Source organism: Geotrypetes seraphini, chromosome 2 (genome assembly GCF_902459505.1).
Source record: "Geotrypetes seraphini chromosome 2, aGeoSer1.1, whole genome shotgun sequence".
Lineage (NCBI taxonomy): Eukaryota > Metazoa > Chordata > Amphibia > Gymnophiona > Dermophiidae > Geotrypetes > Geotrypetes seraphini.
The window spans coordinates 301,198,249-301,226,115 of record NC_047085.1 but is presented as its reverse complement, the minus strand read 5'-3'; the positions used below and the strand labels follow the sequence as shown (position 1 = coordinate 301,226,115).

Here is a 27,867-nt window from a genome sequence, read left to right as displayed (position 1 = left end):
GGTTACAAATAGATGAATAAACAGACAGGCTGACCGATACACAGTAATATACTGTAAATATATGTTTAAACCATCACAGATGTGTAAACGCCAGTGAGTGCTTTAGTCTCTATATATGATTCATGTCATATGAAAGTGATTGTTTAAAAATAACTCCCCCTCTTCATCCCCAGATTTTGGTAACATTCTTCCTCCTCTTCTTGCCATCCTCCCTCTCCCAGACTCCAGCAAGCACTCTCCCCAACCTGAAACTCCAGGCTTCGTTGTGGCTATTCACTGCTTTTGTATCTTCGGGCGCTGCAAGCCTGCCTTTGGTTCAAGCCAGCAATCCAATAGGGGCAACAATGAGACACCGTCTTTTCTCAGATGCCATACCTGCTGAACAGCTGCAAAAAAAGGTGCAATGCACAGGACCAATGATGCCACCTCCTTGTCTTAGTAGTCCAGTGCAGCTGCTGTGACTGATTACATTGTAGTGGGTGTCAGATCAAAAGCGCGCCGGGACAAAGGCGCGAGCAGACAACTGAGCGCAGTGCGGAGGCGTGCGCCGAAGAAAAAGACTGTTTTAGGGGCTATACAGATCGCGTCACGTTGTGGGGGCATTGTGGGGGGTTTGGGGGGTTGTAACCCCCCACATTTTACTGAAAACTTAACTTTTTCCCTGTTTTTAGGGAAAAAGTTATGTTTTCAATAAAATGTGGGGGGTTACAACCCCCCAAACCCACCACAACGCCGCCGTGATCTGTATTAAGTAAAGTGGGGGGGCTCCCCAACAAAACCCCCGTCGCAGCCCCTAAAAACAGTCTTTTTCTTCGGCGCGCGCCTCCATCTTGCGCTCAGTTGTCGGCGCGCGCCTTTGTCTTCCGCGTTACTGTCTATGAACCTTGTAGTGTAGATTCAAGAAAGCTTGGCAAAAATTAGGCATGGAAAATATGAGCACTAAACACTAATTTTGTAACAGCAATGACATGCCAAACTGTCATTATAGAACAGAGCGTAAGTTGGCATGCATGTGCCTAACTTTAGGCATGAGCACTTGTGCCAAAGGCTGGTGTAAATGCTGGGGCCTAAAGCTGGCAGCTGTGCAGATAATGATAGTAATTTGATAACTTACATGTGCATCTGCAAGACATGCCCCTTATCTGCCCAAGACCACACACTCTTTGTATCTGCTCTTTGCTATAGGTCCCTGTAGTTCGAGCACCATTTGTGGCTGGTTATAGTACCCTGGCATAATCAAAAAACTAGAATGTCCAAAAAAACCCGCCTAAGTTGGCACTTGGATGTCCTAATCTCCGGGACATCCAAACAAGTTAGTAGATTGGTATGGTCTACCAGGTCAAAGGCACTACTCAGATCAAATTGGAGCACCAGTGCACTACTGCCTTTACTTATTAAGTTATTTAAGTGATCCAGCAGTGTAACTATCACTGTTTCAGTGCTGTATAGAGATCTAAAACCAGATTGTTTATTATGAAGTAATAAATGTTGTTCTAAATATTTTGTCAATTGTATATGAACCAAGCCTTCCATAAGTTTTACAAAGAAGGGAATTGATGCAATCGGTCTATAATTAGATGGCAATGAGGTAGATTCTTTAGTATTTTTAATTATCGAAGTGATGATTATATTGCCATCTCCTGAAGGAAATTTTCCCACATTCAAAGAGTCAATTATCCACTCAAATAATTTCAATTTAAAGTGCATAGGGAGCAACCTTCATTAAATCTGGGGGACAAGGATCTAACCAGTAATAAGACTGCACATATTTTTGGAAAAGTTTAATGAAATCATGCCACTTCGGCTTATCAAGTTGAACCAACACTGATCTGCAGGAACTCCATCCTCATCCAAGTCCCAAGCACCCAGAACAAAACCATTTGAATGTGGGAGGGGCAATCTTATCTGGATTTGGATGTGGGAGGTGCCAAACTTGGTCTGGATTTGGGCATTTTCAACTTAGTTGGACATCCTGTTGACCTAGGTGGCCAAGCAGATGATTTAAAAAAAAATAGAGAGAGAGGGGCATAATCAAAACAAATGTCTAAGTCTGATTTGGGCATAAGGCGCTAGACACCCAAAGTCGGAAGTGGGAAAATGCCTATTTTTGAAAAATACGTCAAGAATTTTTTTTTTTTTTTTTCAAAAAATGTCTATCTGAACATTCAGGCTATTGTTCATCCAGACCATCTGGATATCTATCTTTATGCCACATTTTCAACAAAAATTTTGTCCTAGTCCCAAACGCCCAGAACAAGACCATTTGGATGTGGGAGGGGCCAATATTGTAATGGACTGGCACCCAGACATGGCAACAGAGTAGTGGGGCACCTTACAGGGCATTGCTATGAACTTCACAAAAAGGGTGCCAGATAAACATCTCACCAGGTTACTAGCAGATCACCCGGCATTGCCCGGATATTTATGTATCCCAATGGCCCACTGTATGGGGCTGAACTTGGACTTAAATGGCATTGAGAGTGTCATTCATATCAGCAAGCCTGAAAACCATGAGTTAGACATTAATATCTGTGTTTTTCAAATATTTTTACATGTCACCCCCTTCCCACAGTATTTTTTCACAGATACGCCTTGCCAATTTATTTAAGAAAAGAAAGAATTTTAGATAAATTTAAGAGCAAACTTAAGGGATTTCTTTTTAAAGATGCTTTTAGTGATTAATTGATTTTTTTTACATTTTATATTGAATCTTTTTTGCAGTCCATATCAAATTTCTGCACCTCTCCCTACTGTTTTTATCCTTAAATGTTTATTTTATATTGAATTGTATTTCTTCCCATTACCTTACCTATTGTCATCACGTATGTTTATTGTTCTATTGTATATGTTTAGTCGTGTTATGTGTTTTAGGTTATTTTGATTTGTTTTAAGTTGTTTTAAATATGTACCCTAACTCTGTAATTTATGATGTACATCGCCTAGAACCTAGAATAGGCGATTAATCAAATCTTATAATAAACTTGGAAACTTGGATAGTAAGTGACATGTATATCAAGTTTGGTTGAAATCTGTCCATGCGTTTCAGAGTTATGCTGGAACATACACACACATACACACAGATACATCCAGTTTTAAATATATATAGATGTTGAGCCCCCCCCCAACCCGCCCACTATACCCACCTGTCTAGAACTCCAATAACCCTTAACGCTACAGGTGGCACCTAAATGGTAGTAGAGTTGGGGGGGGTTTCGGGGAGGAGTTGGTGGTCACACATGTGCCACCATAAATATAGAGGTTACAGTGGCTTATGGACCTCTCTATGGTTCACTAGCTCCCCCCCCTTCCCAGGCTACTTAAGACACCTGTAGACAGCTCTACTAGGCTGATGTTCTGGAGACAGGTATGTACTTTTTTTATTCTGATCTTTGTGGAGGTGTGAGGGGATCAGTGAATACTGGGAAAGTGTGTGGGGGATTTTACTTTGTCTCTGCAGTGGTTATCTGGTCACTTTGGATATCTTTTTGGCACTTATACCTGTTTTTACATTGTCTAATTTACAGCAATTAGGTTTCGTATAGGATGTCTAGTAAAACATTCAATTATCCCTGCAGGACAACTAAGTCTAGGTCAGCCCCCATCCCGCCCCCATCCCCCATCCCCATCCCTCATACTGCCCTAACCACTCCTCCAGATACTCCCCTTTCAGCTCTGGGTGCGCAGTGGCTTTCAGAGGCATAAATAGTCCTGCGGGACGTCCAGATAGTTGGTTTGAATACACTGGTCAACAAGAATTTTGCCACTGGAGTTCTGTCACCTGTACCTTAACCAGGACTACATGATGACTCTAAATCTGAAAACAGTTTTTGTCCATCACATCCTGTTTTTAAGTTATTCGTCAATTTGTGTTTATATCATTTTCATCATAATGCTTCTGTGAAGCATTGGTATTTTACACAATCTAGCATTTTAGGACAGCTTATCGATCACATATACCAGTAATTTGAAAGTTTATACTAAAAAGTGATTGTGCTGCTTTTTCTACCTATGAATTTTTATATTTTGTTTGTTTTTGTCTAAGATATTATAATTATTATGAACAGACGAGGTTGTGTTAACCATCATGATAATTTCTGTTATGTCTGCGGACAATTTACTTCACAAGATCAGCGAAAGAATCTGTCCAGACTTCAAAGTGGATACAAGCATTATTTTTGTTGTAAAGCTGGCAACCAAGATAAAGCATGGGCACTAGAGAATGACACGGTGGCGGTTTACCCGCGGCCACCGCGTTTAGCCACGGGTAACCCGCCAAAATGGGGAACGAAAACTAGCAGTCGCTGCGGCGACGGGGACAAGGCCATTCACCGCCCCGTGGAGCGGTGAATGGTCTTGTCCCCGCAGTGAGGCATGAAGGATTGCGCGGTCCCCGCAGCCCATACCCGCCTGCCCAATCGATCCTAGTGATTAGCCAGCTCTCTCCCTTCTCACCTTAGTTTGTAGGTTTTCTTTTTCAGCGACCCACACGCTATCAAAGAGCTGGGCACCCGCTGCTGCTCAGTTTCGATCTTCTGCTCTGACGCAATCGGAAACAGGAAGTTGCAGCAGAGCAGAAGATTGAACACTGAGCAGCCGCGCGTGCGCAGCTCTTTGGGAAAGTGTGCAGGTCGCCGAAAAAGAAAGCCTGCAAACTAAGGTGAGGAGAAGGGAGAAAGCTGGCTAAACACTAGGATCGATTGGGCAGGCGGGTGGGGGCTGCGGGGATCGTGCGATCGCCCGTGTTCCCGGCTCAAACTGGATGGAGGGAGTGAAAGGGAAAAGGATTCTGGGCCAAGGGGATGAAGACGGAAATAAAAACCCACAGCAGGAAAGAAAGGGAAGGACAGGCAGGTGAGCCAAATGCTAGAAGCAGGGGAGGGGGGAAGAAAGAAGGAAAAAAGCTAGATGGGGTTGAAAAGAAGAGACACACTGGTATGGAAGAGGAAGATAGGGGAAATCTGGACACAGGCAGGTAACAGAAAGAGGGGAAATTATGTGCATGGGGCATAGGGACAGAGACATAAAGGGGACATGCCATGGGGATAGTATATGGACACAGGGGCGGGGGCAATGGCAGATACATAGGGGAGATATTAGAAATCGGGAAAATAGGAGCACAGAAGCAAGATGGTTTGTGGGGATGGGGCAGGGACCGAGCTCGCAGGCTCCAGTGGCTTGTACAAATTACATTGTAACGTGGCACGAAAATAAGAAGGAGGAAGGTAGATAGGCCACGCGAGAGGAGCTGAAGGGTGGTAGAAAGGAACAGATGGTAAAGGAGGGAGGGAAGGGTGGTGGTGGAAAGGAATAGGACAGACATTGAAGGAGGGTGGAGAGGAACAGACCCTGAAAGGAAATGTGGAAGACAGAGTGGGAAGAAGACAGATGCCAGATTATGGGGGAGTGGAGGGAAGAAGATGGGTGCTAGACCAATGGGGAGGGGGGGTGAAGGGAGAGGCACAGTAACAGCAAATGGAAGACACAGAGAGAAGACACACAGTGGATGGAAGGAATTGAATGAGAAGATGTGGAAAGCAGAAACCAGACAACAAAGGTAGAAAAAAAAATTATATTTATTTATTTATTTTTTGCTTTAGGATAAAGTAGTATATTAGTTGTGTTGATAAAAATTTATAAACAAAGCCCTGCCAGCTGAACATCTCTTTCTCTAGTTCAGCAGCAGGAACTTTGATTTATAAGAACAGAATAAGCTAAATATTACAGTACTAAGGCTTATATGGATGCAGCGGGGACGGTGACGGGGCGGTGAATGGGATGGCAGTGGCGATGACGGGGCGGTGAAAGGGATGGCGGTGATGGTGACGGGGCGGTGCAGAGGATGGTGGGCCAGGGACGGGGCGGTGACGGGGACAGATTTTTTCCCCGTTTAATTCTCTAGTGGGCACCTCATGTGTGCTGCACTGCCTGCTATTCTGGATTAACACAGTGGCTGAATGAGAAACGGAAGAAGATGCCTTTCGCTGTACCCATGGTGTGGAGTGAGCCAACAAATCATCACTCGGATTGTTATTTTTGCATGACAAAAATTGCTGGATTCACAAAGAGGAATAAATCAAAAATTGTGTATCCTGATTGCACGTCAGCAATTAAACCCATTCCTCATGACTCGGAGAATCCAGTTCCAATTCCTCCTTCTAAATCTGCAGCGCAATGTGCCGAAAGTTCAGATGAAGAATATACCTCTGCTGCTGTGGAGGAGTTGCATGAACCTGCAAACTCAAGAAGATCTTAATGATCTGATTACAGACTTGTCATTGTGAAAGGAAAAAGCAGAATTGTTGGGTTCAAGGCTGAAGCAATGGAATCTTTTAAGGCAGGACACCAAAATGTCTTTTTTTCTGTGATCGTCACACCATTCTGGTTAGTGCCGATATGACAAACTGTCAAAAAAATCTCAGAAACCTGATGTGCTAGCTGAATTTCAATTACAGATCTGAAATCAGCATCATTAAATTAACTAAGAACACTTCTTAAGTTCTCAGTAGCAAAGGAAAACTTCTTTTTCGTTGACCAGTGTTATCGGCACTTGGATTGCCTGTCTTTTAGGTCATTCAAGTGCCAACGTGGGTGGATTTTAAGACATGTTTAAGTTTTGATTATGAGCCCCATAGTTTTTGGAATTCTAGTGGTTTGGCTTTTGAAAATGGGCATTTCTGTGCTTCCGACTTTGAGTATTTAGCGGAAATGCCCAAATCGGACTTATATGTCCTTTCCGAAAATGGCCCTCCATAGCATTATTGGTACTCGGTGCCAATTGGTGTCAAATTTAACAATTAAGGTTGGTATGTTAGATGGAAATTTGTGCATGCAGATCGGATCCGTGGCCTTAGTGAATCTAGCCCTCTAATTCTTCAGGTATATTTTCCCATAACATCTAGCTTCCCATAACCATTTTTCCATATTTCTCCCTCAAGCCTACAAACTGCACTGTTACAGCACTGATTCTCCATGTCTCAAATTTCTTTCTGTGACATGTATGCTTTCCCCTCCTACCCATGCCACCCATTCTTACCGTGGTATATTCAAAGTAGTATAGGCAGTTGTCAGTCAATATGAACCAGCGTCTTTTCCAGGTCTTCACCCGGCCACCTGTTAAAAAATAAAAAATAAAAATGCAAGCTTTTTCAAAATTATTCTAAAACTCTGTGGCATCAAAGGTACCTGCAAAAATGTATACCTGCTAATTGTGCAGAGACTTTGTGAAAATTTCTCAAAGCATGTGTTATTTCCAAACTCCTATCTACCCCCAGTAATGTATCCCGCTACAGTGAATAAAAATGGTTTATGATTATTAAAACGTTTTATATTGCATATACCAGCCAAATGGATGTAAAGGAGTAACAGTCTTTAAAAACTAAAATAAAAGAACACCAGTAAATTAAAACAGGAAAGATAGCCATTCAATTAAGAACAAACACACAAATGGTCAGGCTATAACCAGTGGCGTACCTAGGGTATGTGGCACCCGGGCAGTGGCGTACCAAGGGGGGGCGGGGGGGGCGGTCCGCCCCGGGTACCAAGCCCTGAGGGGGTGCTCCCGGTCCGGTCCAGTTACCCCCCCCTGCGCCGGGTGTCGCGTCTGGAAACAGCCTGCAGCAAGATCGCGATGCCAGAGATCTTTGCCTGCTTCGACTGTTTCCTCCGCCACGGTCCTGCCCCTCCTCTGATGTCAGAGGAGGGGCGGGACCGCGGCGGAGGAAACAGCCGAAGCAGGCAAAGATCTCTGGCATCGCGCGATCTTGTTGCAGGCTGTTTCCCCAGGGCAGTAGCGTACCAAGGGGGGCGAGGGGGAGGTCCCTCCCGGGTGCCGCCTTAGGGGGGGGGGGTGCACAGCTGGCCCGGTCCCTATCGCGCTCCTACCCTCCCAGCGAAAGCAGCATCGGCGCCATTATCGAAAAAGGTAATGGCGCCAGGCCTTGGAGCACCAAGGCAGACCGCTTCTCCCCCCTCCCAGCCGAAACCCCGCTGACCATCCTATCTCTCTCCCCCCCCCAAGTGAACCTTTCTGACCCTCCCAGCGAAAGCAGCAAACCTCCCTCCAGTAGCGTCGGCTTTATCCTCCCTCTGCCGCATCACTGATGACGTCATCAGTAACGCGGCAGAGGGAGGAGAAAGCCGCGAAGGAGGTTTGCTGCTCTCGCTGGGAAGGTCGGAAAGGTTCACGGGGGGGGGGGAGATAGGAGGGTCAGCGGGGGTTCGGCTGGGAGGGGGGAGAAGCGGACTGCCTCGGTGCTCCATTACCTTCTTCGGGCAGCAGCAGCGTTTACAATTCGCTGCTGTTGCCGGCTTCAGGCCTTGTTCTCTGCCGGGTCCTGCCTACTTCCAGTTTTCATGAAGACAGGACCCGACAGAGAGGAAGGCCTGAAGCGGGCAACATCAGTGAATTGTGAATGCTGCTGCTGCCCGATGAAGTTCAGGACATCAGGACATCGGGGAAGGAGCAGGGAGAAATCGGCTGCTGGCTTGGGGGTGAGGGTAGGGAAAGAATCGTGGAAGTGGAGAAATCGGCACGATGGCTTTGTGCAGGCTAGGGGGAGAGAGAAAGAAAGGAAAAAATAAAGAGGGGGGGCCAGGGGGAGAGAGAAAGAAAGGCAGAAAGAAAGAGGGGGACCAAGGGGAGAGAAAGAAAGGCAGAAATAAAAAGGGGGACCAAGGGGAGAGAAAGAAAGGCAGAAATAAAGAGGGGGTCAAGGGGGAGAGAAAGAAAGGCAGAAAGAAAGAGGAGGGCCAGGGGGAGAGAGAAAGAAAGGCAGAAAGAAAGAGGGGGACCAAGGGGAGAGAAAGAAAGGCAGAAATAAAGAGGGGGGTCAAGGGGGAGAGAAAGAAAGGCAGAAAGAAAGAGGGGGGCCAGGAGGAGAGAGAAAGAAAGGCAGAAATAAAGAGGGGGGCCAGGGGGAGAGAGAAAGAAGAAGGATCAGAAGAAGGACCAGAGACTCATGAAATCACCAGACAAAAAAGTAGGAAAAATGATTTTATTTTCAACTTAGTGATCAAAATGTGTCCGTTTTGAAAATTTATATCTGCTGTCTATATTTTGCACTATGGCCCCCTTTTACTAAACCGCAATAGAGTTTTTTAGCGCAGGGAGCCTATGAGCGTCGAGAGCAGCGTGGGGCATTCAGCGCAGCTCCCTACGCTAAAAACCGCTATCGCAGTTTAGTAAAAAGGGAGGGGGAATATTTGTCTATTTTTGTATAGTTGTTACTGAGGTGACATTGCATAAAGTCATCTGCCTTGACCTCTTTGAAAACCCGCGGAATATAAATGATAATTAACATTTTCTCTGCGTACAGCGTGCTTTGTGTTTTTAAAATTTTATTGTTGGTAGATCATTTTGACTTGGCCACAAAGGTAAGGGGGAGGGAGGGAGGGGAACTGCTGAAAGACATCTAATAATCCTTGCAGGCTTGACTGCAGGGAATTATTTTTGTAAAATCATGTTTTGTTATGTGACTGGCATTATCTAGACTTTTATTTCTATGAATGAATAGAATGAAAATGATATAAAATTACTTGCTTGTTTTTATGTGCGTGCGCTGAAGGAAAGTGGAGAGAGAGTGGGCTGAGGATGCTGAAGGGAAATGGGGAAGAGAGTGGGGAGAAGACGCTGATTTATAAATTGACAATTGTACAGAATATTGTTTCTTTTTATACTTTAATATAAACAATTCAAGGCTTGTGTGGATGGAATCAGGTGGTTTGCGGGGATGGGGACCGAGCTTACGGGGATTAGTCCAATAAAATTGTATTTTTTTATATCTCATTATTTGTTTTATTTTTATTTGTTAATTTATAAAGTGGTGATTGTTATGTATCAGTTTTTTCAAATTTACATCTACTGTCTTTATATTTTGCACTGTATTAGAGGACATGTGTTACTGTTTTTTGTGATGTTGCATTGTATCCAGGGTCTGGTTTCTTGGCGGATCAGTTTAACTTTTGTCTACATATTTCTATTTTTAGTTTGTGATTATTCCATTTTGGGCGAGGGTGTATCTCTGTTCTGTGTGTATGAAAAAGACATAGTTTTCAGTTGGCATTGACTACAGGACCAATTGACTGTGCGGGATCTGGCTTGTTTAGTTTTACAATGTATGTGTTGGTGTTCTAGTGCTCACTGCAGTGTTTAAGATGCAGCCTTTTCCTAGGTACACTCTTGTGGTGCGATATGTAGATTGGTACTAAAAATCATATTTTTCATATAGATGGAGGGGGTGTCAAAAAATGATGGGCCCTGGGTGCCACATACCCTAAGTACGCCACTGCCTGCAACTACTCCATATGTACTTCTAATGTCATGACAATTTAGACATAATTTATGTTTTGTTATGTTTGGAATAATGGTTACATATATGAGGTTCAATAAAAGAAAATTTTCACTGCCTGTTTCTATTCTGACCATTTATTCCATTTCATGGTTATTGCAAAAAAAAAAAAAAAAAAAATTTTTTTACATGGGGGGGGGGGTGTCAAAAAATGATGGGCCCCGGGTGCCACATACCCTAGGTACGCCACTGCACCCGGGGCCCATCATTTTTTGACACCCCCCCCATGTAAAAAATATTTTTTTGTAATGACCATGAAACGGAATAAATGGTCAGAATAGAAACAGGCAGTGAAAATTTTCTTATATTCCAAACATAACATAACATAAATTATGTCTGAATTGTCATGACATCAGAAGTACATATGGAGTAGTTGCAGGTGATGCTTGGGACAGTTCTGATTGTGTTAGTTCGGTTTTATGTGTTTTTTGAATAGAAGGGTTTTTATTTCTTTTTGAAGGTTTTGCAGTCTGTGGTCGATGTCAATTGGTTGTAGAGTTGGGGGTCGAGTGTTGCAGCTCGAATGGCTAGGAGGTTGTCGAACAGTTTTTTTCTTTTGACGTTTTTGGTTGGAGGGTGTGTGAATGGTGCATGAGTTCTCCTATGTCTGGTTGAGGTGGATTGAATTATTTAGCTGAAGAAATTAGTTACCCCCTCATCCCACACACATTAATTCTCTTCCATTTTTGTTCCCATTATAAAAAACACTGATAAGTTCCCAGAAAAAAAATACATTAAAATAAGAAGTGAAAACAAAGGCCCCTACAGATGAGAACATAACATAAGAATAGCCTAACTGGGTCAGACCAATGGTCCATCATGCCCAGTAGCCCATTCTCATGGTAGCCAATCCAGGACACTAATACCTGGTCAAAACCCAAAGAGTAGCAACATTCCATGCTACCGATCCAGGGCAAGCAGACACTTCTCCCATGTCTTAATAACAGATTATGGACTTTTCCTCCAGGAATTTGTCCAAATCTTTCTTAAAACCAGCTACACTATCTGCTTTTACCATAACTTCTGGCCACTTCATTTTTAAGTTTAGATCTTTCCTTTCAAACAGAGACCTTGCTAGATGTCAAATACAGCACAAGGTAACTTCACATGGACTTAGCTGTGCAGGAAATGTGAATCTCCTCATACACCCACCATATAGTGCAAAAATGTGCAAAGGTCTGTTTTTTTCTTTCGATCACTACATAGCCTAATGCCACACAAGCAGCGCTGTTACAAACATATTCTGTAGGTCAATGCTAAGGATAACAAAGTTTCCTTCCTTGGACCAGAAGGAGATAAACCACTGGAAGAGATCCCAAAACAACACCCAAAGACCCACTCAGTGTGTGAACCAGTTGAGTGGAGTGGACTAACTGGGGGGTGGAAATGGGCCCGGAGTTTGCTCAGTAGAATTTCCCAGACCACCTCTTCCTCTCAACACATTGACACGCTGCCACCACCACCACTAGGAACACCTCACTGGGTAGGCCAGCTCTGCTATAAACTTTATAAAACACATTATTATATTTTCTTATAAAGCACATATTTTAACTGAACTCTCTGACATCCTCAGCCTTTCCATTCACAAAAATAGAAGGAAGAAAAGTTCCCATTTCCTGCTGTCTCATGTCCCCGGCCTATACAATATTTTTTTTCTGCAGACCCTTCAAAAGTCTGACCAAATCCTCGTTTCACTTGCATTATAAAGTACTGAGGATGCCATCTCTCCCCAATCCCAGGTCCTAAAGTCTAAGACAGTAGCGCAAACTAATGCTGCCAGATTCAGGAAAAAAAATTTTGATTCGATTCAGCCTATTGAATTGGTTTTTCAATTCGATTTTCCTGCCCAGTTGGGTGATTTTTTTCAAAACTCCTGGTGGGTTTTATCCTTTTTCACCCCCTTTGGCTTCTCCTAATCACACTGGCGCTGTGGTGTAAATAAAATAAAGAAACAAAAAGGACTTTTCCTCTCTCTGTTAAATCCTAGCTCACGTTTGCAGTCCAACACCAGCTCTGGCAGGGTACACATTTCAAATCTGACATATTATAATCACAAAACAGAAAATAAAATTAATTTTTCTACCTTTTGTTGTCTGGTTATATTTCAAATCTTGTTGGTCCAAGGCTCTGGTTTTCTTCTGATAACTTGGGGTCTCCTTCTTTCTGCATGCTAACCATCCATTTGCCAACTCTGTCCTCCCTTTCCATTTCCCTTCCCTCCCCAGGAAGTCTGGTATCTTTCCTTTTTTTCATCTCCCTCCACAGGTCCATCTTTTCTTAACTACCCTTTCATCCGGCATCTCTCCCTCTTTCCCAACCACCCGAGTCCACCATCTCTCCCTTTCTTTTTCCAATTACCCTCCTATCCAGTATCTCTATCCCTCCTCCACACCATCCCTTGTGTCCAATTTCTCTCCCTTTCTGTTCCTTCCCTCCCTAAATCCCATGGTCCATCATCTCTCTCCCTTTCCTCTATTTTCAGACCCATTATTTCTTCCTCCCCCCCAAAGTTTGGCATATGCATGTCTCTTTGAACACCCCCTTCCCTCCGTGTACTTCTAAACCAGGGTCCCCCCCAAAGGCCTGTCCCCCCTTGAAGGCCTGCACCCCCCTTGAAGGCCTGTCCCACCTCCTTAAAGGCCTGTCCCCCCCTTGAAGGCCTGCCTGCCTGTCCCCCCCTTGAAGGCCTGTCCCCCCCTTGAAGGCCTGACCCCCTTGAAGGTCTGCACCCCCCTGAAGGCCTGCACTACCCCGAAGGCCTGTCCTCCCCCCCTTGTAGGCCTGTCCCCCCCTTGTAGGCCTGCCTTCCTGTCCCCCCCTTGAAGGCCTGTCCCCCCCTTGAAGGTCTGCACCCCCCCGAAGGCCTGCATCCCCCTGAAGGCCTGTCCCCCCTTGAAGAACTGCACCCCCTTGAAGGTCTGCACCCCCCCGAAGGCCTGAACCCCCCCGAAGGCCTGCACCCCCCTTGAAGGCCTGTCCCACCCCCTTGTAGGCCTGTCCCCCCCTTGAAGGCCTGCACCCCCCCGAAGACCTGCACCCCCTCAAGGCCTGCACCCCCCCTTGAAGGCCTATCCCACCCCCTTGTAGGCCTGTCCCACCCCCTTGTAGACCTGTCCCTCCCTTGAATGCCTGCCAGCCCCCCTTTGAAGGCCTGTCCCTCCCCCTTGAAGGTCTGCACACCCCCCCAAAGGCCTGTCCCCCCCCTTGAAGGCCTGTCCCCCCTTGAAGGCCTTCCTGCCTGTCTGTCACCCCCCTCCTCCTTGAAAGCCTGCCTGCCTGCCCGCCCCACCCCGAAGGACCGCTCGCCCCCTGGCCTCCCCGCACCACTATGAAGCAGCACTACCTATGCTCCCGGCCTTGCCGTTCAGTCCCCCCCCCACCCCCGAAGGACCGCTCGCCCCACTGACCTTCCTGCACCACCTATGAAGCAGCCGTAGCAGGATCCGACGTCAGCGATCTCTGCGCTGCTTAGGCGCTGCTTCCTGCGCCGCGTTCCCGCCCCTCCTCTGATGTCAGAGGAGGGGCGGGAACGCGGCGCAGGAAGCAGCGCCCAAGCAGCTCAGGTATCGCTGAAGTCGCGATCCTGCTGCGGGCTGCTTCACAGGTGGTGCAGGAAGGTCAGTGGGGCGAGCGGTCCTTCGGGGGTGGTGGGGGGGGGAATGAACGGCAAGGCCGGGAACACCCCCTCATGGCTGGCACCCGGGGCGGACCGCCCCTCCCGCCCCCCCCCTTAGTACGCCACTGGCTATAACAGATCATTCTGGTCTCCAATTTTAAAACTGTATTCAAAATTCATTTTTTAAATCTTGTTTTTGGGACCTCAGGGATAGGAGCATTGTGTGTATTCTTTAACTTATATATAAAGGGCCAATTTTATAAAATCCAATTTTTTGCAGGCATAACACTGTTTTACTTCTATAAAGGACTTTGAAAATTACCTTCTAGATATTTAGGGATCTTTTTGCTAAGCTACCCTAGTAAATGGGCTAACATATCCTTATATGGGCCTTTCCAGTACCCTAAGCCCATGTCTAGCATGGCTCATTGCCAACATCGGGTGGAAAGGAACCGGCACATACACGGTATGGGCACTACCATAATAATTTAAAATGATAGTGCACATGATAGTGTCTGTACTAAGTTCCATGGATGATGTCACTCACATGTGAGAATATATGCCTGTTGTCCTCAGAAAATGTCTGCTAAGGCAAGTATCTTTGCTTTATGCAGCATTTGAATGAGTAAATATACAGAATACTAGGGTGCTTATATTCAAAGCAATTTAGCTGGCTGCTGTTCGGTTAATCATTTGGTCGGGGCTAGCTGCTAATATTCAGCAGCACTTAACCAGCTAAATGCCCACCACAGGTCCTGGCTTTGACTATATAGGAATAATGGCATCAGCAGTGAGCAAAACACTTACCATCTAACAGCTGAACATTAACCTTCTAGAACATGGGTGTCAAAGTCCCTCCTCGAGGGCAGCAATCCAGTAGGGTTTTCAGGATTTCCCCAATGAATATGCATGAGATCTATTTGCATGCACTGCTTTCCTTGTATGCTAATAGATCTCATGCATATTCATTGGGGAAATCCTGAAAAACCGACTGGATTGCGGCCCTCGAGGAGGGACTTTGATACCTCTGTTCTAGAACCTTTGCATGTAAATGACATAGAGTGTAAATGCAAAGAGGATGTTCACATGGGAGGGGCCTAGGCAAGGCTGCCATTTACACTTATTATTTACAGAACACTGCCAGTTATCCTGTACACAACTGCAGTTAGGCCAGATCTATGGCTGGTGTAAGCATAGGCATATATAAGAGGGTTCTTAAAAAAAGTTTACACACTTTCATATTTTCGCGCTCAACCAAAAGCATTCTTTTCTGATGGCAATAAGAAGATAGTAGTAGGATGCTGAGGAAAATGTGTCACAAAACATGATGATTATGCGGAAAAGTGATGTAATTTGCTTTTGAGATATTTTATAAATACTGTTTAAAAAATTAAAACTGCGGAAACTTTTTGAAGATCCCTCGCATGTAGGCATGTGGATGCCAGGCTAAAATAGCATTCTATAGCATTACACTGGACAACAAGGTTTTGCTTCTTCAACACTTTCAAGTGTATCTTACAGATTTGTAGCTGCTGATCATGAAAACCTCGTTTAAAACCTCCAGACCAGACCAGACACTACTATCACGTACAATTTTAACAAAAGTACATTTTTACAATTTCTTGTTATACTTTCAGGCTAATGCAATTAATAATTAATAACTGACGTCAAGACTTAAGAAGGTATTTTTGTCGGTCCACAGATCAGACACGTTATCGATGACGAGAGATTTGAAAATCTGTTAGTTGGGCCAGATAAAATTGCCTGGAAAGCATTCAAGGATGTTGTTGAGAATTTTCTTGGCAGTTACAGAGCACCAAACTATATTCAGATGGTTGACAAACTTCTTAGAGCATACAAAACCATGAAGTGCAACATGTCACTGAAGATGCATTTTCTACATTCACACTTGGACTTCTTCTTCGCAAATCTTGGTGCAGTCAGCGATAAACATGGTGAAAGATTTTACCAGGACATTGCCATTATGGAAAATAAAGATATCAGGGCAACTGGAATCCATCAATGCTGGCTGACTATTGTTGGACACTGTAACAAGATGTACCAGACACTGAGTACAAGCGAAAATCAGCAGGAAAGCACTTTTAGCCATAGTGAACTATCACAGTGTATTAGAAACTTTGTGCATTAGAATATGTTTCTCAAAATTCCTTTTTGATACAGTCAGTTGGAAATTATATTTGTGTTTATTTTGAAGGGGTGTATCATAATTAGCAGTTTATTTTAAGGAAGCAAAACTTTTGGAAAAATTTGTTGTCCAGTGTGCCCAAATATATTATAGAAGGATAAATTAGGTCCTTACCTGCTAATTTTCTTTCTTTTAGACCCTCAAGACAGGCACAGAAACGGATGGGTTTATGCTTCTCTGCCAGCAGGTGGAGATTGAGACACTAATTTTTGACTTCCGTACAAGTGGGCTGTGCAGTCCCTATTACAATCAGTCTTGATGAATAGCCAAGCAGAAATCAACTACGCTGAATAATAACATACCAGCTCCACACTCACATGGAAAAGACAAAGGACCAAACACTGTTGGATACTGATTAGAACAAGAACTTTCAAAAGTGCCCCACAGTTTGCCAGGTAAACCAGCCAAACCAAATGCCGTTGCTCTTATAAACTCCCCCAACAACCAAAAAACAACCAATTCCTGCAGAAAAAACACCGAACTAAACGACAAGTGCTGGTCTGGAGGGACTAAAAGAAAGAAAATTAGCAGATAAGGACTTGATTTCTCCTTTTTGCGTCCCTCTAGACCAGCACAGAAATGGATGGGACATACCAAAGTAGTACCCATCCTGGGTAGGACCCCTGAAGGGGTCACACTCCCTGAACACCACATCCCGATGCACCAGAACATCCATACGGTAGTGACAAACATAAGATTGAAGAGAAAACCAAACCACAGCTTTACAGATATCCACTGGAGTTACAAGAGAAGATTCAGCCCAAGAAGCTTCCTGACCCCGAGAGTAATGAGCTTTGAGAAATTCCGAAACAGGCTTCTTTTGGAGAAGGTATGCTGAAGTGATAGCCTCCTTGAACCAGCATGCAATGGTAGCCTTGGAAGCACTGTACTTCTTACGAAGACCCGCTAAGAGGACAAAAAGACGATCTAACTTACGGAACTCCTTGGTCCACTGAACATAAGAGCACATAGGCCGGCATTCTGTATAGTACGCCCGGGATGGGTGTCTTCTACAGAATCAGGCCTAGACCCGCCTAAAATAAACCCATTTCTGTAACCGATGTCCATGTTAAAGATGCCCGTTACAGAACCGGGTTACTGTAGACGCAGTCACTATACTTATCGCAGCAAGGGATCTCCCTGTTGCGATAAGTATAGCGGCCGCCAGCCCCTCCTGCCCGAAGACAACCCACCTCCCGACAATCGCGGAGGCAGAAGGGAGCCCAACCCCTCCTGCACGAAGATGACCCACCCCCTAATGATTGCGCTGGCAAGAGGGAGCCAACCCCTCCTGCCCAAAGGCCCCCTGGACCCCCTCTAACATCCCTCCTCAGACCCTCCCTCACTAACCCCCTCAGACTCCCCCCCCCTAACTGTACTAGTTGGCCAGGCGGACGGGTCTTCCAACAGTCCAGCCGGCAGGCTTGTCTCCATCGAAATGAGGCAGGCCCGCCCCTCCGTGGCCCATACCATACTATCCTAAGGCCTGATTGGCCCAGGCACCTAAGGCCCCTTCTGTGGCCCATGTACCTATGGCTCATGTACCTAAGGCCCCGCCCATAGGAGGGGCCTTACGCACTTGGGACATTCACTTTAGGAAAGTGTGGGATGGGCCGGGGTGGGGTGGGCCCATTTAATTTCGATGGAGGCGGGCCTGCCAGAAGGATGGTAGGAAGACCCGGCTAGCCGGTCAACTAGTATGGTTAGTGAGGGGTCCACAGGGGGTTAGTGAGGGAGGGTCCGAGGGTGGGTGTTAGCAGGGGGTCCGGGGTGTGGGGGGCCTTCTGGCAGGAGGGGTTGGGCTCTCTCCTGCCGTGATTGTTCGAGGGGGGGGAGGGAGGACGAGACTGGCGGCCACGGCCTCTATACTTATTGTGGCAGGGAGATCCTTTGCCACAATAAGTATAGCAGCCGCGTCTACTTACAATGTAGGCCAGAATTTTTCTGGCCTACATTGTAAGCATCTCCCGCTCTACTAGGGAGACGCGTAGGGCTGCCTAGGTTCGCCTAAAGCTAACGCCTAGCTTTAGGCGAACTTAGGTGGGCTTGCGGGCCTCCCTAGGCTCCTGGAGGTGACTTCAATAATAGGCGGCCTCCCTGGGGAGCATTTGTTTTTTAAAAACGTGCATCCCAATTGGTTGATTAGACAGCTGTAGGATGCCTACAGTTGCCTACAATCGGGATGCAGTTTATAGAATCCGGGCCATACTATAGATCATGCAAAAAATGTCATTTGTAGTTTTACATTAGTCATTTTCTGTATGAAAAACATGCTTTCCAATATGGAAAATGTTTTGTAAAATTACTCCTATTTAAAATGTATCTCAATGTTTGTACTGTATATCTTACAAGCAACCTACTGTATCCAGTAGGTAGCTTTTGTTACAATGTATGCTTAAGTCAATATGTCATTGTATATTTTTAAGATGAAGGATTTGGTATATAGAAGTGTCCTGTTCACTGTTGGCACCATCTAAAAGTATAACAGAAATAAACATAGCCAGGGAAATCTCCATGGAATGCCCATGTGGGCATTTGGAGGACTCTTTCAGGCCATGGCAGCAAATAACAGAGATTGGACAGAAATGCAGCGAGAAAAGTGAAGGACCTTTCAGGATCTCAAGTCAAGTGATGAGTTGACAGGGCTTGAGGGATTCAGAGGCCAGAGTAGATTTTGAGGAGAATCTTTGCAGGAAGTAGGGGGGGGGGGGGGGTGTTAAGAAAAAAAACATTTGAAGTGCAGTAGAGGTTAGTGAAGATAGGATTTCTCTGTTTTCCCTTTTCTTACCTAGCTTCTGCAGCCAGCCTTCCTGTTCTGGGTTAAAGAATGTGTGAGTGAGGTCATTTCCATCATCCTCGGGAATTTTAAACGGTTCACTCTTGATACTGTCATAGAGATTCTGTACATTGCAGAGAGTAATTTATAAGTGATACACATGGAAATATCTATTAACATTACACTTGCATGCACACATGAACACTCTTCCACATGCATTGAAGTTCAAGCCTCCCAGAACTGAGAAAATGTATTGGTGGTGGGTAGTAATTACCTTATCTTTTTAAAAGATTTTTATGATTTCCCCCCACCTGTGGTTTGGTTTTGACTTTTGCAAACCTCAGCACCTGGTTTTTGAAGGTGGTCTCCAAACTGTAAGCAGTCATAACCCTGCTTAGCATCCAAAATCTGATTTTAAGACTTACTTAGGGTTGAGTTTGAAAGGTGCCGTATTTCCAGAATGAAAAATCAGATGCACTTTAATTTTTTAGGTGCAGAGAATGTTGGCAGCATGTAGAGGGAGGCGAGTTTGGAGACTGACAAACTGGAAGTCATTGCCCCAAAATTCTACCATAGAAGCTTAATTCAAACATAATGCATTTGCTTTCACAATTTCTATATGCAATCAATCTCCACCTCTTTTCTCAAATCACTTTCTCCACTTTACTACATCCACAACTTAATGCCTCAGTTCCCATACCTGTTAAGTAGAGGAATGAATGCCTCCTAAATTTGGCTGAAAAAGGGCATACATTTAGAATCCAAACTTTGAACTTACTGGGACAGACTGAAGGTCTATCAAGCCCAGTATCCTGTTTCCAACAGTGGCCAACCCAGATCCCAAGTAGATCCCAAAAATTCAAGAGAAGTTGCAGAGGAGGGCTTGTGAAGACCAGCAATTCTTACCATCAGCAGGTCCTCTGGCAGGTCCCCGCCATCATTGATTCCTCGATTCATGGATATAAACCTTTGAAGAGGGGGCTTATCCTTCACATTTGGGTTGTGCAGGCTGGTGTTCAGCATTATAACAGAGAATGAGAGGACATAGCAGGTATCTGTATTATGATGAAATAAATATGTTTAAATATAGATATACTGGCAAATTCTATATAATCCACCTAAAGTATTATGGTACTTTAATGGGACATTTTGTTCTTGATCCTTAATTATTATATTTTTAAGGCTACCAAATGATGATTGTATTAGGTTGTTAAAATTGATAAAAACATTTAAACACAAAACTAAGCTATGTATTCACATAAAAAATATATCTTTACTGTAACCCACTTGTATCCCATGTACTGACTAAAAGTATCTTTATTGTAACCCACTTGTATCCCATGTACTGTCAAATGTATCTTTATTGTAAACCGCTTCGAACTTCACGGTATAGCGGTATATAAGAAATAAATTATTATTATTATTATAATAATGTTAGGTGTGTACATTGGCATGCCTAGTCGATGTAGGCACCCAACTTAATTGATTAATAGGCTTCAACAGCGCCGATAATGGTCTCGTAACATCTCATAATTGGCTTTAATTGGACTTAATCGAAAGTTAGGTGCCTAACTCAAAAAAAGACGATTCTATAAAAAGTAACGTAGGCGCCTAGTCCAAAGCACTTACCTAAAAGTGGGCATAAATAGGGGAAGATCAAGGGCATATTTTTAAGTTACCTCTTTGTGAATTAGATGTTCTTAGGTACCCAATTTAGACACAGGTATTTAGGCAAAGAAAACCCTGGCATAAATTGAGTGCATCTAAAGTTAGGAAATCTAGCGACACCTAATTTTGCTTAGGCAGCATTAAACACGATTCTATACACTGCACCTAACTCACAGAATCGTGCTTATCACTGTACTAGTTGGAACCAGTCTTTTAGGCAGATTATATAGAACTAGTCTTTAAGCCCGTTACATTAACGGGTGCTAGAGACTCCTCTTCCTGTATAAAGTTGGTTTTTGTTTTTTGGTTTTTTTTTTCATTTTAGGCTTCCTCCCCCTCCCGTCCCACCTTTCGCTTTTTTCAACCCCCTTGCATTTCCCTTTGAACGGTCTCCCTTGTGCTGTGATCTTGCTTCATCCGCTCCTTCTCCTGCGCAGGCCACTGGAGCAGAGAGGATGGGGCAGAGGGGGCTGCCGGCCGGGGCCGGCGGAGAGGAGCTAGGTGGCTGGAGGAGTAGCAGCAGCCGCTGCCGATCGTAGCCTCTGTCCCGCCTTCGCCTACCTATAGTTTTCTTGCTTCATCCGCTCCTTCTCCTGCGCAGGCCACTGGAGCAGAGAGGATGGGGCAGAGGGGGCTGCTGGCCGGGGCCAGCGGAGAGGAGCTAGGCGGCTGGAGGAGTAGCAGCAGCTGCTGCCGATCGTAGCCTCTGTCCCGCCTTCGCCTACCTATAGTTTTCTTGCTTCATCCGCTCCTTCTCCTGCGCGGCCCACCGGAGCAGATAGGACGGGGTAGAGGGGGTTGCCGGCCGGGGCCAGCGGAGAGGAGCTAGGCGGCTGGAGGAATAGCAGCAGCCGCTGCCGATCATAGCCTCTGTCCCGCCTTCGCCTACCTGGATTTGTTTTTTTTTCTTATAGTTTTCTTCACCGTTTCTTGCATTGCATCGGGAAGATGGAGAGCGGCCTGCAAGGTTCTCTACAGTGGCTGGCGAACCTCAGCAGGCCGCTTTGAAGAGGACCGGCAGCGGGAGGGAGGAGTCGCTGGCGGCCTCCAGCTAGCGCAGGCGCCGTGGAGGACTGGCACAGAAGCACACCTCACGCCACCAGGACTCACGGACTTTCGACAGCGCATGCGCATTCTAGGGTTTTATTATTATAGATTGGGTTTATAGCTTTCAATTGGCTAATCTTCACCATTTTTTAATATTGCAAGGATTATTTTGTACTATACCTTAACATATTCAAGGGTTCTTCAAAAGGTTTCCGCACATTCTTATTTTTGTGGGAAATAGTTGGGGCGGGAAAAATGGTAAGAGGGCATGTCATAGAATGTTATGTGACTAGTCAGTCAGGCAACAGGGTGTTTAAGTATAATTTGCTTTTGAAATATTTAATAAATAGTGTTTAAAAAATAAAAGTGCAGAATCTTTTTTAAGATCCCTCATATAAGCACCTCTGTATTACATTAACAAAATCTTATTTGTTAAAAGTAACATAGTAACATAGTAGATGACGGCAGATAAAGACTGGAATGGTCCATCCAGTCTGCCCAACCTGATTCAATGTAAATTTTCTTCTTCTTAGCTATTTCTGGGCAAGAATCCAAAGCTCTACCCGGTACTGTGCTTGGGTTCCTACTGCCGAAATCTCCGTTAAAACCTACTCCAGCCCATCTATACCCTCCCAGCCATTGAAGCCCTCCCCAGCCCATCCTCCACCAAATGGCCATATACAGACACAGACCGTGCAAGTCTGCCCAGTACTAGCCTTAGTTCAATATTTAATATTATTTTCTGATTCTAGATCCTCTGTGTTCATCCCACGCTTCTTTGAACTCAGTCACCATTTTCCTCTCCACCACCTCTCTCGGGAGCGCATTCCAGGCATCCACCAAAGCTGATATCCCTACTCTTGCCAGTAAAATGCATTCCCCTTATCTCATCATCAGTCCATTTTCTGTCAAATATGAATTTCTATGTACTCTAAAAGATATATTTTCATATTTCTATACCATTGGATCCCTATCGAACAGCTTATCATATTTAAGGTATTATCTCCTACGTTCAAAATGCACAGGATTGTCTAGCAATTCACACTATTTCTTATACCCCTGTTTGTCTTCTGTGTTCCACAAACGATCACTGATTACTCTTGCTAAATCCTAAACAAGCCCACTAGTAGACATTGTACTTTTTATTTTGCTGCCACCTACCTTTGGAATTCTCTTCCTCTCCACATATGGGGTATTCCACCCCACCCCCTTTTTTCCCTCTCTTTCTTCTTCTTTTTGTTCTTGTCTGTGTTATCATTGAGTTTTGTTTGCAGAGTAGTAGTTTCCTGTTTGTGGGGGAGGGGGGAGCTCCTGTCTAGTGTTTCTTGGGGCCCATAAGAGTCCAGGGCCCTGAATTACGTGTTAGCATTTTGGTCTTAGTGGAGCTTCTCTGGATGGGTGGGTTTGGGGTGTTTGCTCTGTATATGTCCTCTGCACATATGATATTTTTTTCTCTCTTTGATGTAGAATATTTATGCTGTTAATGCATCCCTGTTCTTCTTCCTTTCATGGCTGCCTTGTTCTCCATTTCTATACCATTCATTGTACCTTTCCATGGTGTGGGTCAGGGAGGACGGAGAGTAGTTTTTGACCTATACTGCAATTCTGTAGATGACTCATGGAACCAGGGTATTCTGGAGTTCTCAGTTGGACTTTTTTTGGACTTGCTGATTTTTATTTTGAGGGGGGGAGAAACAAAGGGGGGGTGTACAAGGGGATACTATTGTATAACTTTGGAAATCTCCTATGTATATTGATCGTTTCACTATTATTTCATTGGGTTGGTTAATAAAAAAAATTTAAAACTTTTAAATCTGGGTCAAAAACTTGGCTTTCCAACATAGCATACAATTCAAACCTTAATAAGACATAAGTTGTCTGGTTTAATCACCGCTGTCCCTTTCTTTTCTCCCTCCTGCTCGCTTTATTTTTCTTAATTATTACTCGGCTGATTATGTTCTGTCCTGTCATCACTGTAGTTCTTTTTCAAACTTTTAATTTATTTTTGCATTGTAAACCACCAAGATATATTGCATAAAGCCTAGGCCCATAAACCATAAACCATTTTGAATAGTCTGTAATCCCATCCAGTGATAAAAGATAAGTAAATACTTGTCTTATTGAAGAAATGATCTAGTAAAAAAAAATCTATTCAATGAGTATAGAAGTATAGCAATATAAATAATATATCATTTAGAGTACGAAGAGAGTGATATTTGAATGAAAATAGACTGATGTGAAGATAAAGTGAAGAAATCCCACTGGGAAGAGTAGAGATATCAACTCTGGTGGTCCAATACTTTTAACAAATGAGATTTTTTTATAGTGTAATACAGCAATAGGTAAATATATACCATATGCAAACAGATATAAATATATAAATGAGTCATGGTATCTATCTCCTATAGGGATTTGAGTTCTAGGAAACAGTGTTCCTGAGCCAGACCATCATAAATTGCAGTTAAATCTGTAGAAATGCAGATAAAATCATGCTGCAGGCATGAGGAATTATGAAAAACCCCCAAAAGATTATTAGCTGAGTTTGTGCTAGAGATGGAGCAGGTAGCCTAGGATTTGTAAATGTGAAATAAACAAGAGGCGTATTGGAAATATTTTGGTTGCTTTTAAAGGTAATAAATAGATACAATAAGATTAGGAAGGACCGTTCTAACGGAAAAGGTGGTGACTGATTTATGAATGTAGAAACTATTTGCTTGCCTGTTGACTGGAAAACTCCAGGGTTGCACTGACAGTACCGTGTAGCAAAGGTTTCCATCATTCGATCGATTTTCTGAGCCTCCCCTGGCAGCCTGAAGCTCCACAGAAACTGCCTGAAATACAAATTAAGGGACAGAGTAATCAAGGCAGCAGAAGAATGTGCAGGATGGCAAATTTAACAACAAATGCCAACTGATTCCATAATACACAGATGCCACATGTAGACAGTTTAGTTTATCCTGGCAATTTTATTTCTGTTAGTAGGGAAATTTAATTTTGTTTATGAAAGTGACAAACTGAGAAACCATGGAGCCTATAAAGGCCCAGGCTGATGTTCTCTTTCTGCTTTAGAGTCTTTGTAAAGGGGATCCTAAGAACCAGGCTAACTCTTATTGTCCTAGGCGCAAGTGTGGGGATTCAAATACTTGAACCAATTTGCTTTCCTCCCAGTCCAGATAATGAAATTCTGGGCTTAGACCAATACTTTCTCTCTATGCCTGAAAAAGGGGATCCTAAAACCCAACCAATGTTCACCCTATCCTCTAAGGTTCAGAAATAATTGGGCAAACAATTCTACTTCCAATACCTTCAAGGCCTAATGGAAGAAATCCCATAAACCACAGAAAAAAAATTTCTGCTATCTTCTCCTAGCCTGTTGAATGGCATCCTTGGAGCTGCACAAATACAACAGAAAGGCAAGGGAGGCATCTTTTCAACCAATGATCAAGTCCTTATTTGAATCAATAGTCCCAACAAGGATCCCAGTTTTGGCGTGTATAAAAACCACCTGCTCTGAATGCTGCTGCTTTTCTACACAAGTGTGCACTGAGGAAGGCGGTTTTTTTACATGTCGAAACTGGGATCCTTGTTGGGTCTATTTGATTCAAATAAAGACTTGATCATTGGTTGCCTTTCTGTTTTATTTGTACATAGCCCAAAGCGAGGTGTTCTTCTGTTTGCCTGTCCTTGGAGCTGCACCAACTCTTCCCTTCCCAGGAGTTTACTCATCTCATAGATTCAAAATGGAATTTATAGGCCAATGAGCAGTTGGCCAGTGACATTTCCAGTGAAAATGTCATAGAACAAATACAGTGGGCCCATTCTAATTCTTTACTCTTCTTATGGTATTCATGCTACAAAAACCTTTACATTTTGCTTTCTTTTGTATATATGGTAAAAACTAAATAAAAGTGGAACTTTAAAAAAGGTGTGTGCTTTATCTCAGACACCTCGCAGTGAGAGGGTCTTTTCCAAAGATTATGGGGGTAATAATTAAAAAAAAAAAAAAATCGTCTAAAAAGTGGCCTAAATGGCTACTTGGACGATCAAAAAGCCTGATCGTCCAAGTACCCATAACCAAAGCTGGTTTTTAGACGTATCTAAAAACAGCTTAGGCCTTTCCCCTGCCTCTAAACGCACAGAGAGAAAAGATGCATGTTTAGAGGAGGGGAAAGGGCGGGCAGTGGGTGGGAGGTGGGCCGACCTATACCTAGGCGTACAACACCTATAACCAAAACAGTTTAGTCGGCACTTAGACTTGTTTGATGAAAGAAAACCAGGTCTAAGTGCCGAAAAAGGGGCCTCTGAGCTGATGGCCGCTGGCGCCATCAGTTCAGCAGCCCGGCAACCTAACCATCGTGGCAGGAGAGATGCCTCATCTTCCCTACCACGATGCCATCACTCTTCTATCCGAACTGCTGCGATCCGCGGCACTTCGGGTAGAGGAGTGATGGCATCGCAGTAGGGGAGATGAGGCATCTCTCTTGCCGCGATGCATCATTCCCCCCCCCCCCCAAAATCAGGGCAAGAGGGAATGGCACCCTGACATATCGGGGCAAGAGGAAGCCCAAGCCCTCTTGCCCTGCTGCAGCCGCGACCCCCCCCCCCCCCGACTCGATCGGGGCAAGAAGGAGCCCAAGCCCTCTTTCCCTGCTGCAACTGCGACCCCCCCCCCCCCCCCCCGACTCGATTGGGCCAGGAGAGAGCCCAAGCCCTCCTGGCCCAGGCGACCCCCTACCCCCACCCCCCACTACATTACGGGCAGGAGGGATACCAGGCCCTCCTGCCCTCGACAAACCCTCCTCCCCCCAATGTCCGCCCCCCCAGAACCCCCGACCGCCCCCCCGGCCAACCCGTGACCCCCCCCGGCTGACCCCCACGAACCCCCCACCCCCACCCCCTTCCCTGTATCTGGTTTGAAGTTGGCCGGACAGACGGGTGCCCAAACCCACCTGTCCGGCAGGCAGCCACCGGAAGAATGAGGCCGGATTGGCCCAGCCATACCAAAGGCCCGCCCACAGGTGGGGCCTAAGGTGCCTGGGCCAATCAGAATAGCCTTAGGCTCCCTCTTGCCCCAATATGTCGGGGGTGCCGCGGTTGGCTGGGGCAAGAGGGCTTGAGCTCCCTCTTGCCCCGATGTTGTCGGTTGGGGGGGTCGCAGTTTGCCATGGCAGGAGGGCTTGGGCACCCTCCTGCCTGGATGGTTTTGGGGAGGGGGGATTCTGTAACCGGTGTTGTTTTTGACAGACACCGGTTACAGAATCCAGCTTTTAGGTGAAGGACTGGCTCCTCCTTCGCCTAAAAGCCCTTCTGTTGGACGTTTGTGGCTTAGACATTGTTTAGTTTCATTATGGCTAAAATGTGTAGACGTGGTGTGGGTGTACCTTGACCTTGTCCTATGCCTTAAGTAGTTCTGAGGAGGGCCAACTTGGTTTACCTGGACAGGTACGGGTGATGAAAGTGAGCAAACATGAAATTAAAAAAATTCAGCTATTACACTTTCTCACATTGCACCAGGATTTACTAGTTAGAAAAACTAGTTGATAGATAGGGCCTAATCCAAGAGCAAGTGAGAATGTGATATTGGTAGCTAAATATATGAAAATTGGATAAGCTGGAATGTAATAATCAAAAATACAAAAGTTCAAGACAGGAATTTTAAGTTAACATATTGATTTGACACGTCTCATGTGCTTGACTGACACAGAAGGCAAGCTAAAACATTTGGTGATTGATAACTACCATACCAGATGGAAAAGCTTAAGTTTATAGAGCTTCTTTGTGCTAAAGAGTGACCAGCCTGAACTAGGCCAATCCTCAGGGAAATGTAGGCAGACAGGAGTTGGCTTTTGACCTGGTATCCACATACCAGGGAGCCCTAAGTTTGCCATGACTTGAGTTTGCTGTGGGAAAGACAAATCTAAACCATATGTGTTATCATTGTATATTTTATTTTGATTTTCATATATCTGAAATCCTGAAGAGATCCTGATAAGGCTACAGATGGTATTTGACCTCTGACCTTAAGCAACTTTTTTCTACTCGTAGAATCTTGATGGGAGGGGTACCTGCTCTTTCCATCTTTTCTTTGTTCAGTCTTAGTGAGACAGAGATCACAGTATAGAAAAGACACACTGATTTTTAACAGGAAAGGATTTAACGCTGTATAGCCTTTGTGAGTATATTACAATATTTGTCTATGTATTTCTTC

The 27,867-nt window shown here is 44.7% G+C and overlaps 1 protein-coding gene across 3 annotated transcripts in view; it reads right to left on the bottom strand.

Annotated features, from left to right (window-relative positions):
* Window positions 1–27,867, bottom strand: part of CYTH4 (cytohesin 4) — a 187,112-nt gene that overhangs the window by 54,369 nt on the left and 104,876 nt on the right. For all 3 annotated transcript variants that reach the window (XM_033929891.1, XM_033929890.1, XM_033929892.1), the window contains exons 7-10: window positions 24,378–24,490; window positions 19,851–19,999; window positions 18,957–19,068; window positions 7,034–7,110 (exon numbers count right to left, since the gene is read on the bottom strand). In XM_033929891.1, coding sequence (XP_033785782.1) covers window positions 7,034–7,110; window positions 18,957–19,068; window positions 19,851–19,999; window positions 24,378–24,490 — 451 coding nt within the window. The remainder of the gene's footprint in view (window positions 1–7,033; window positions 7,111–18,956; window positions 19,069–19,850; window positions 20,000–24,377; window positions 24,491–27,867) is intronic.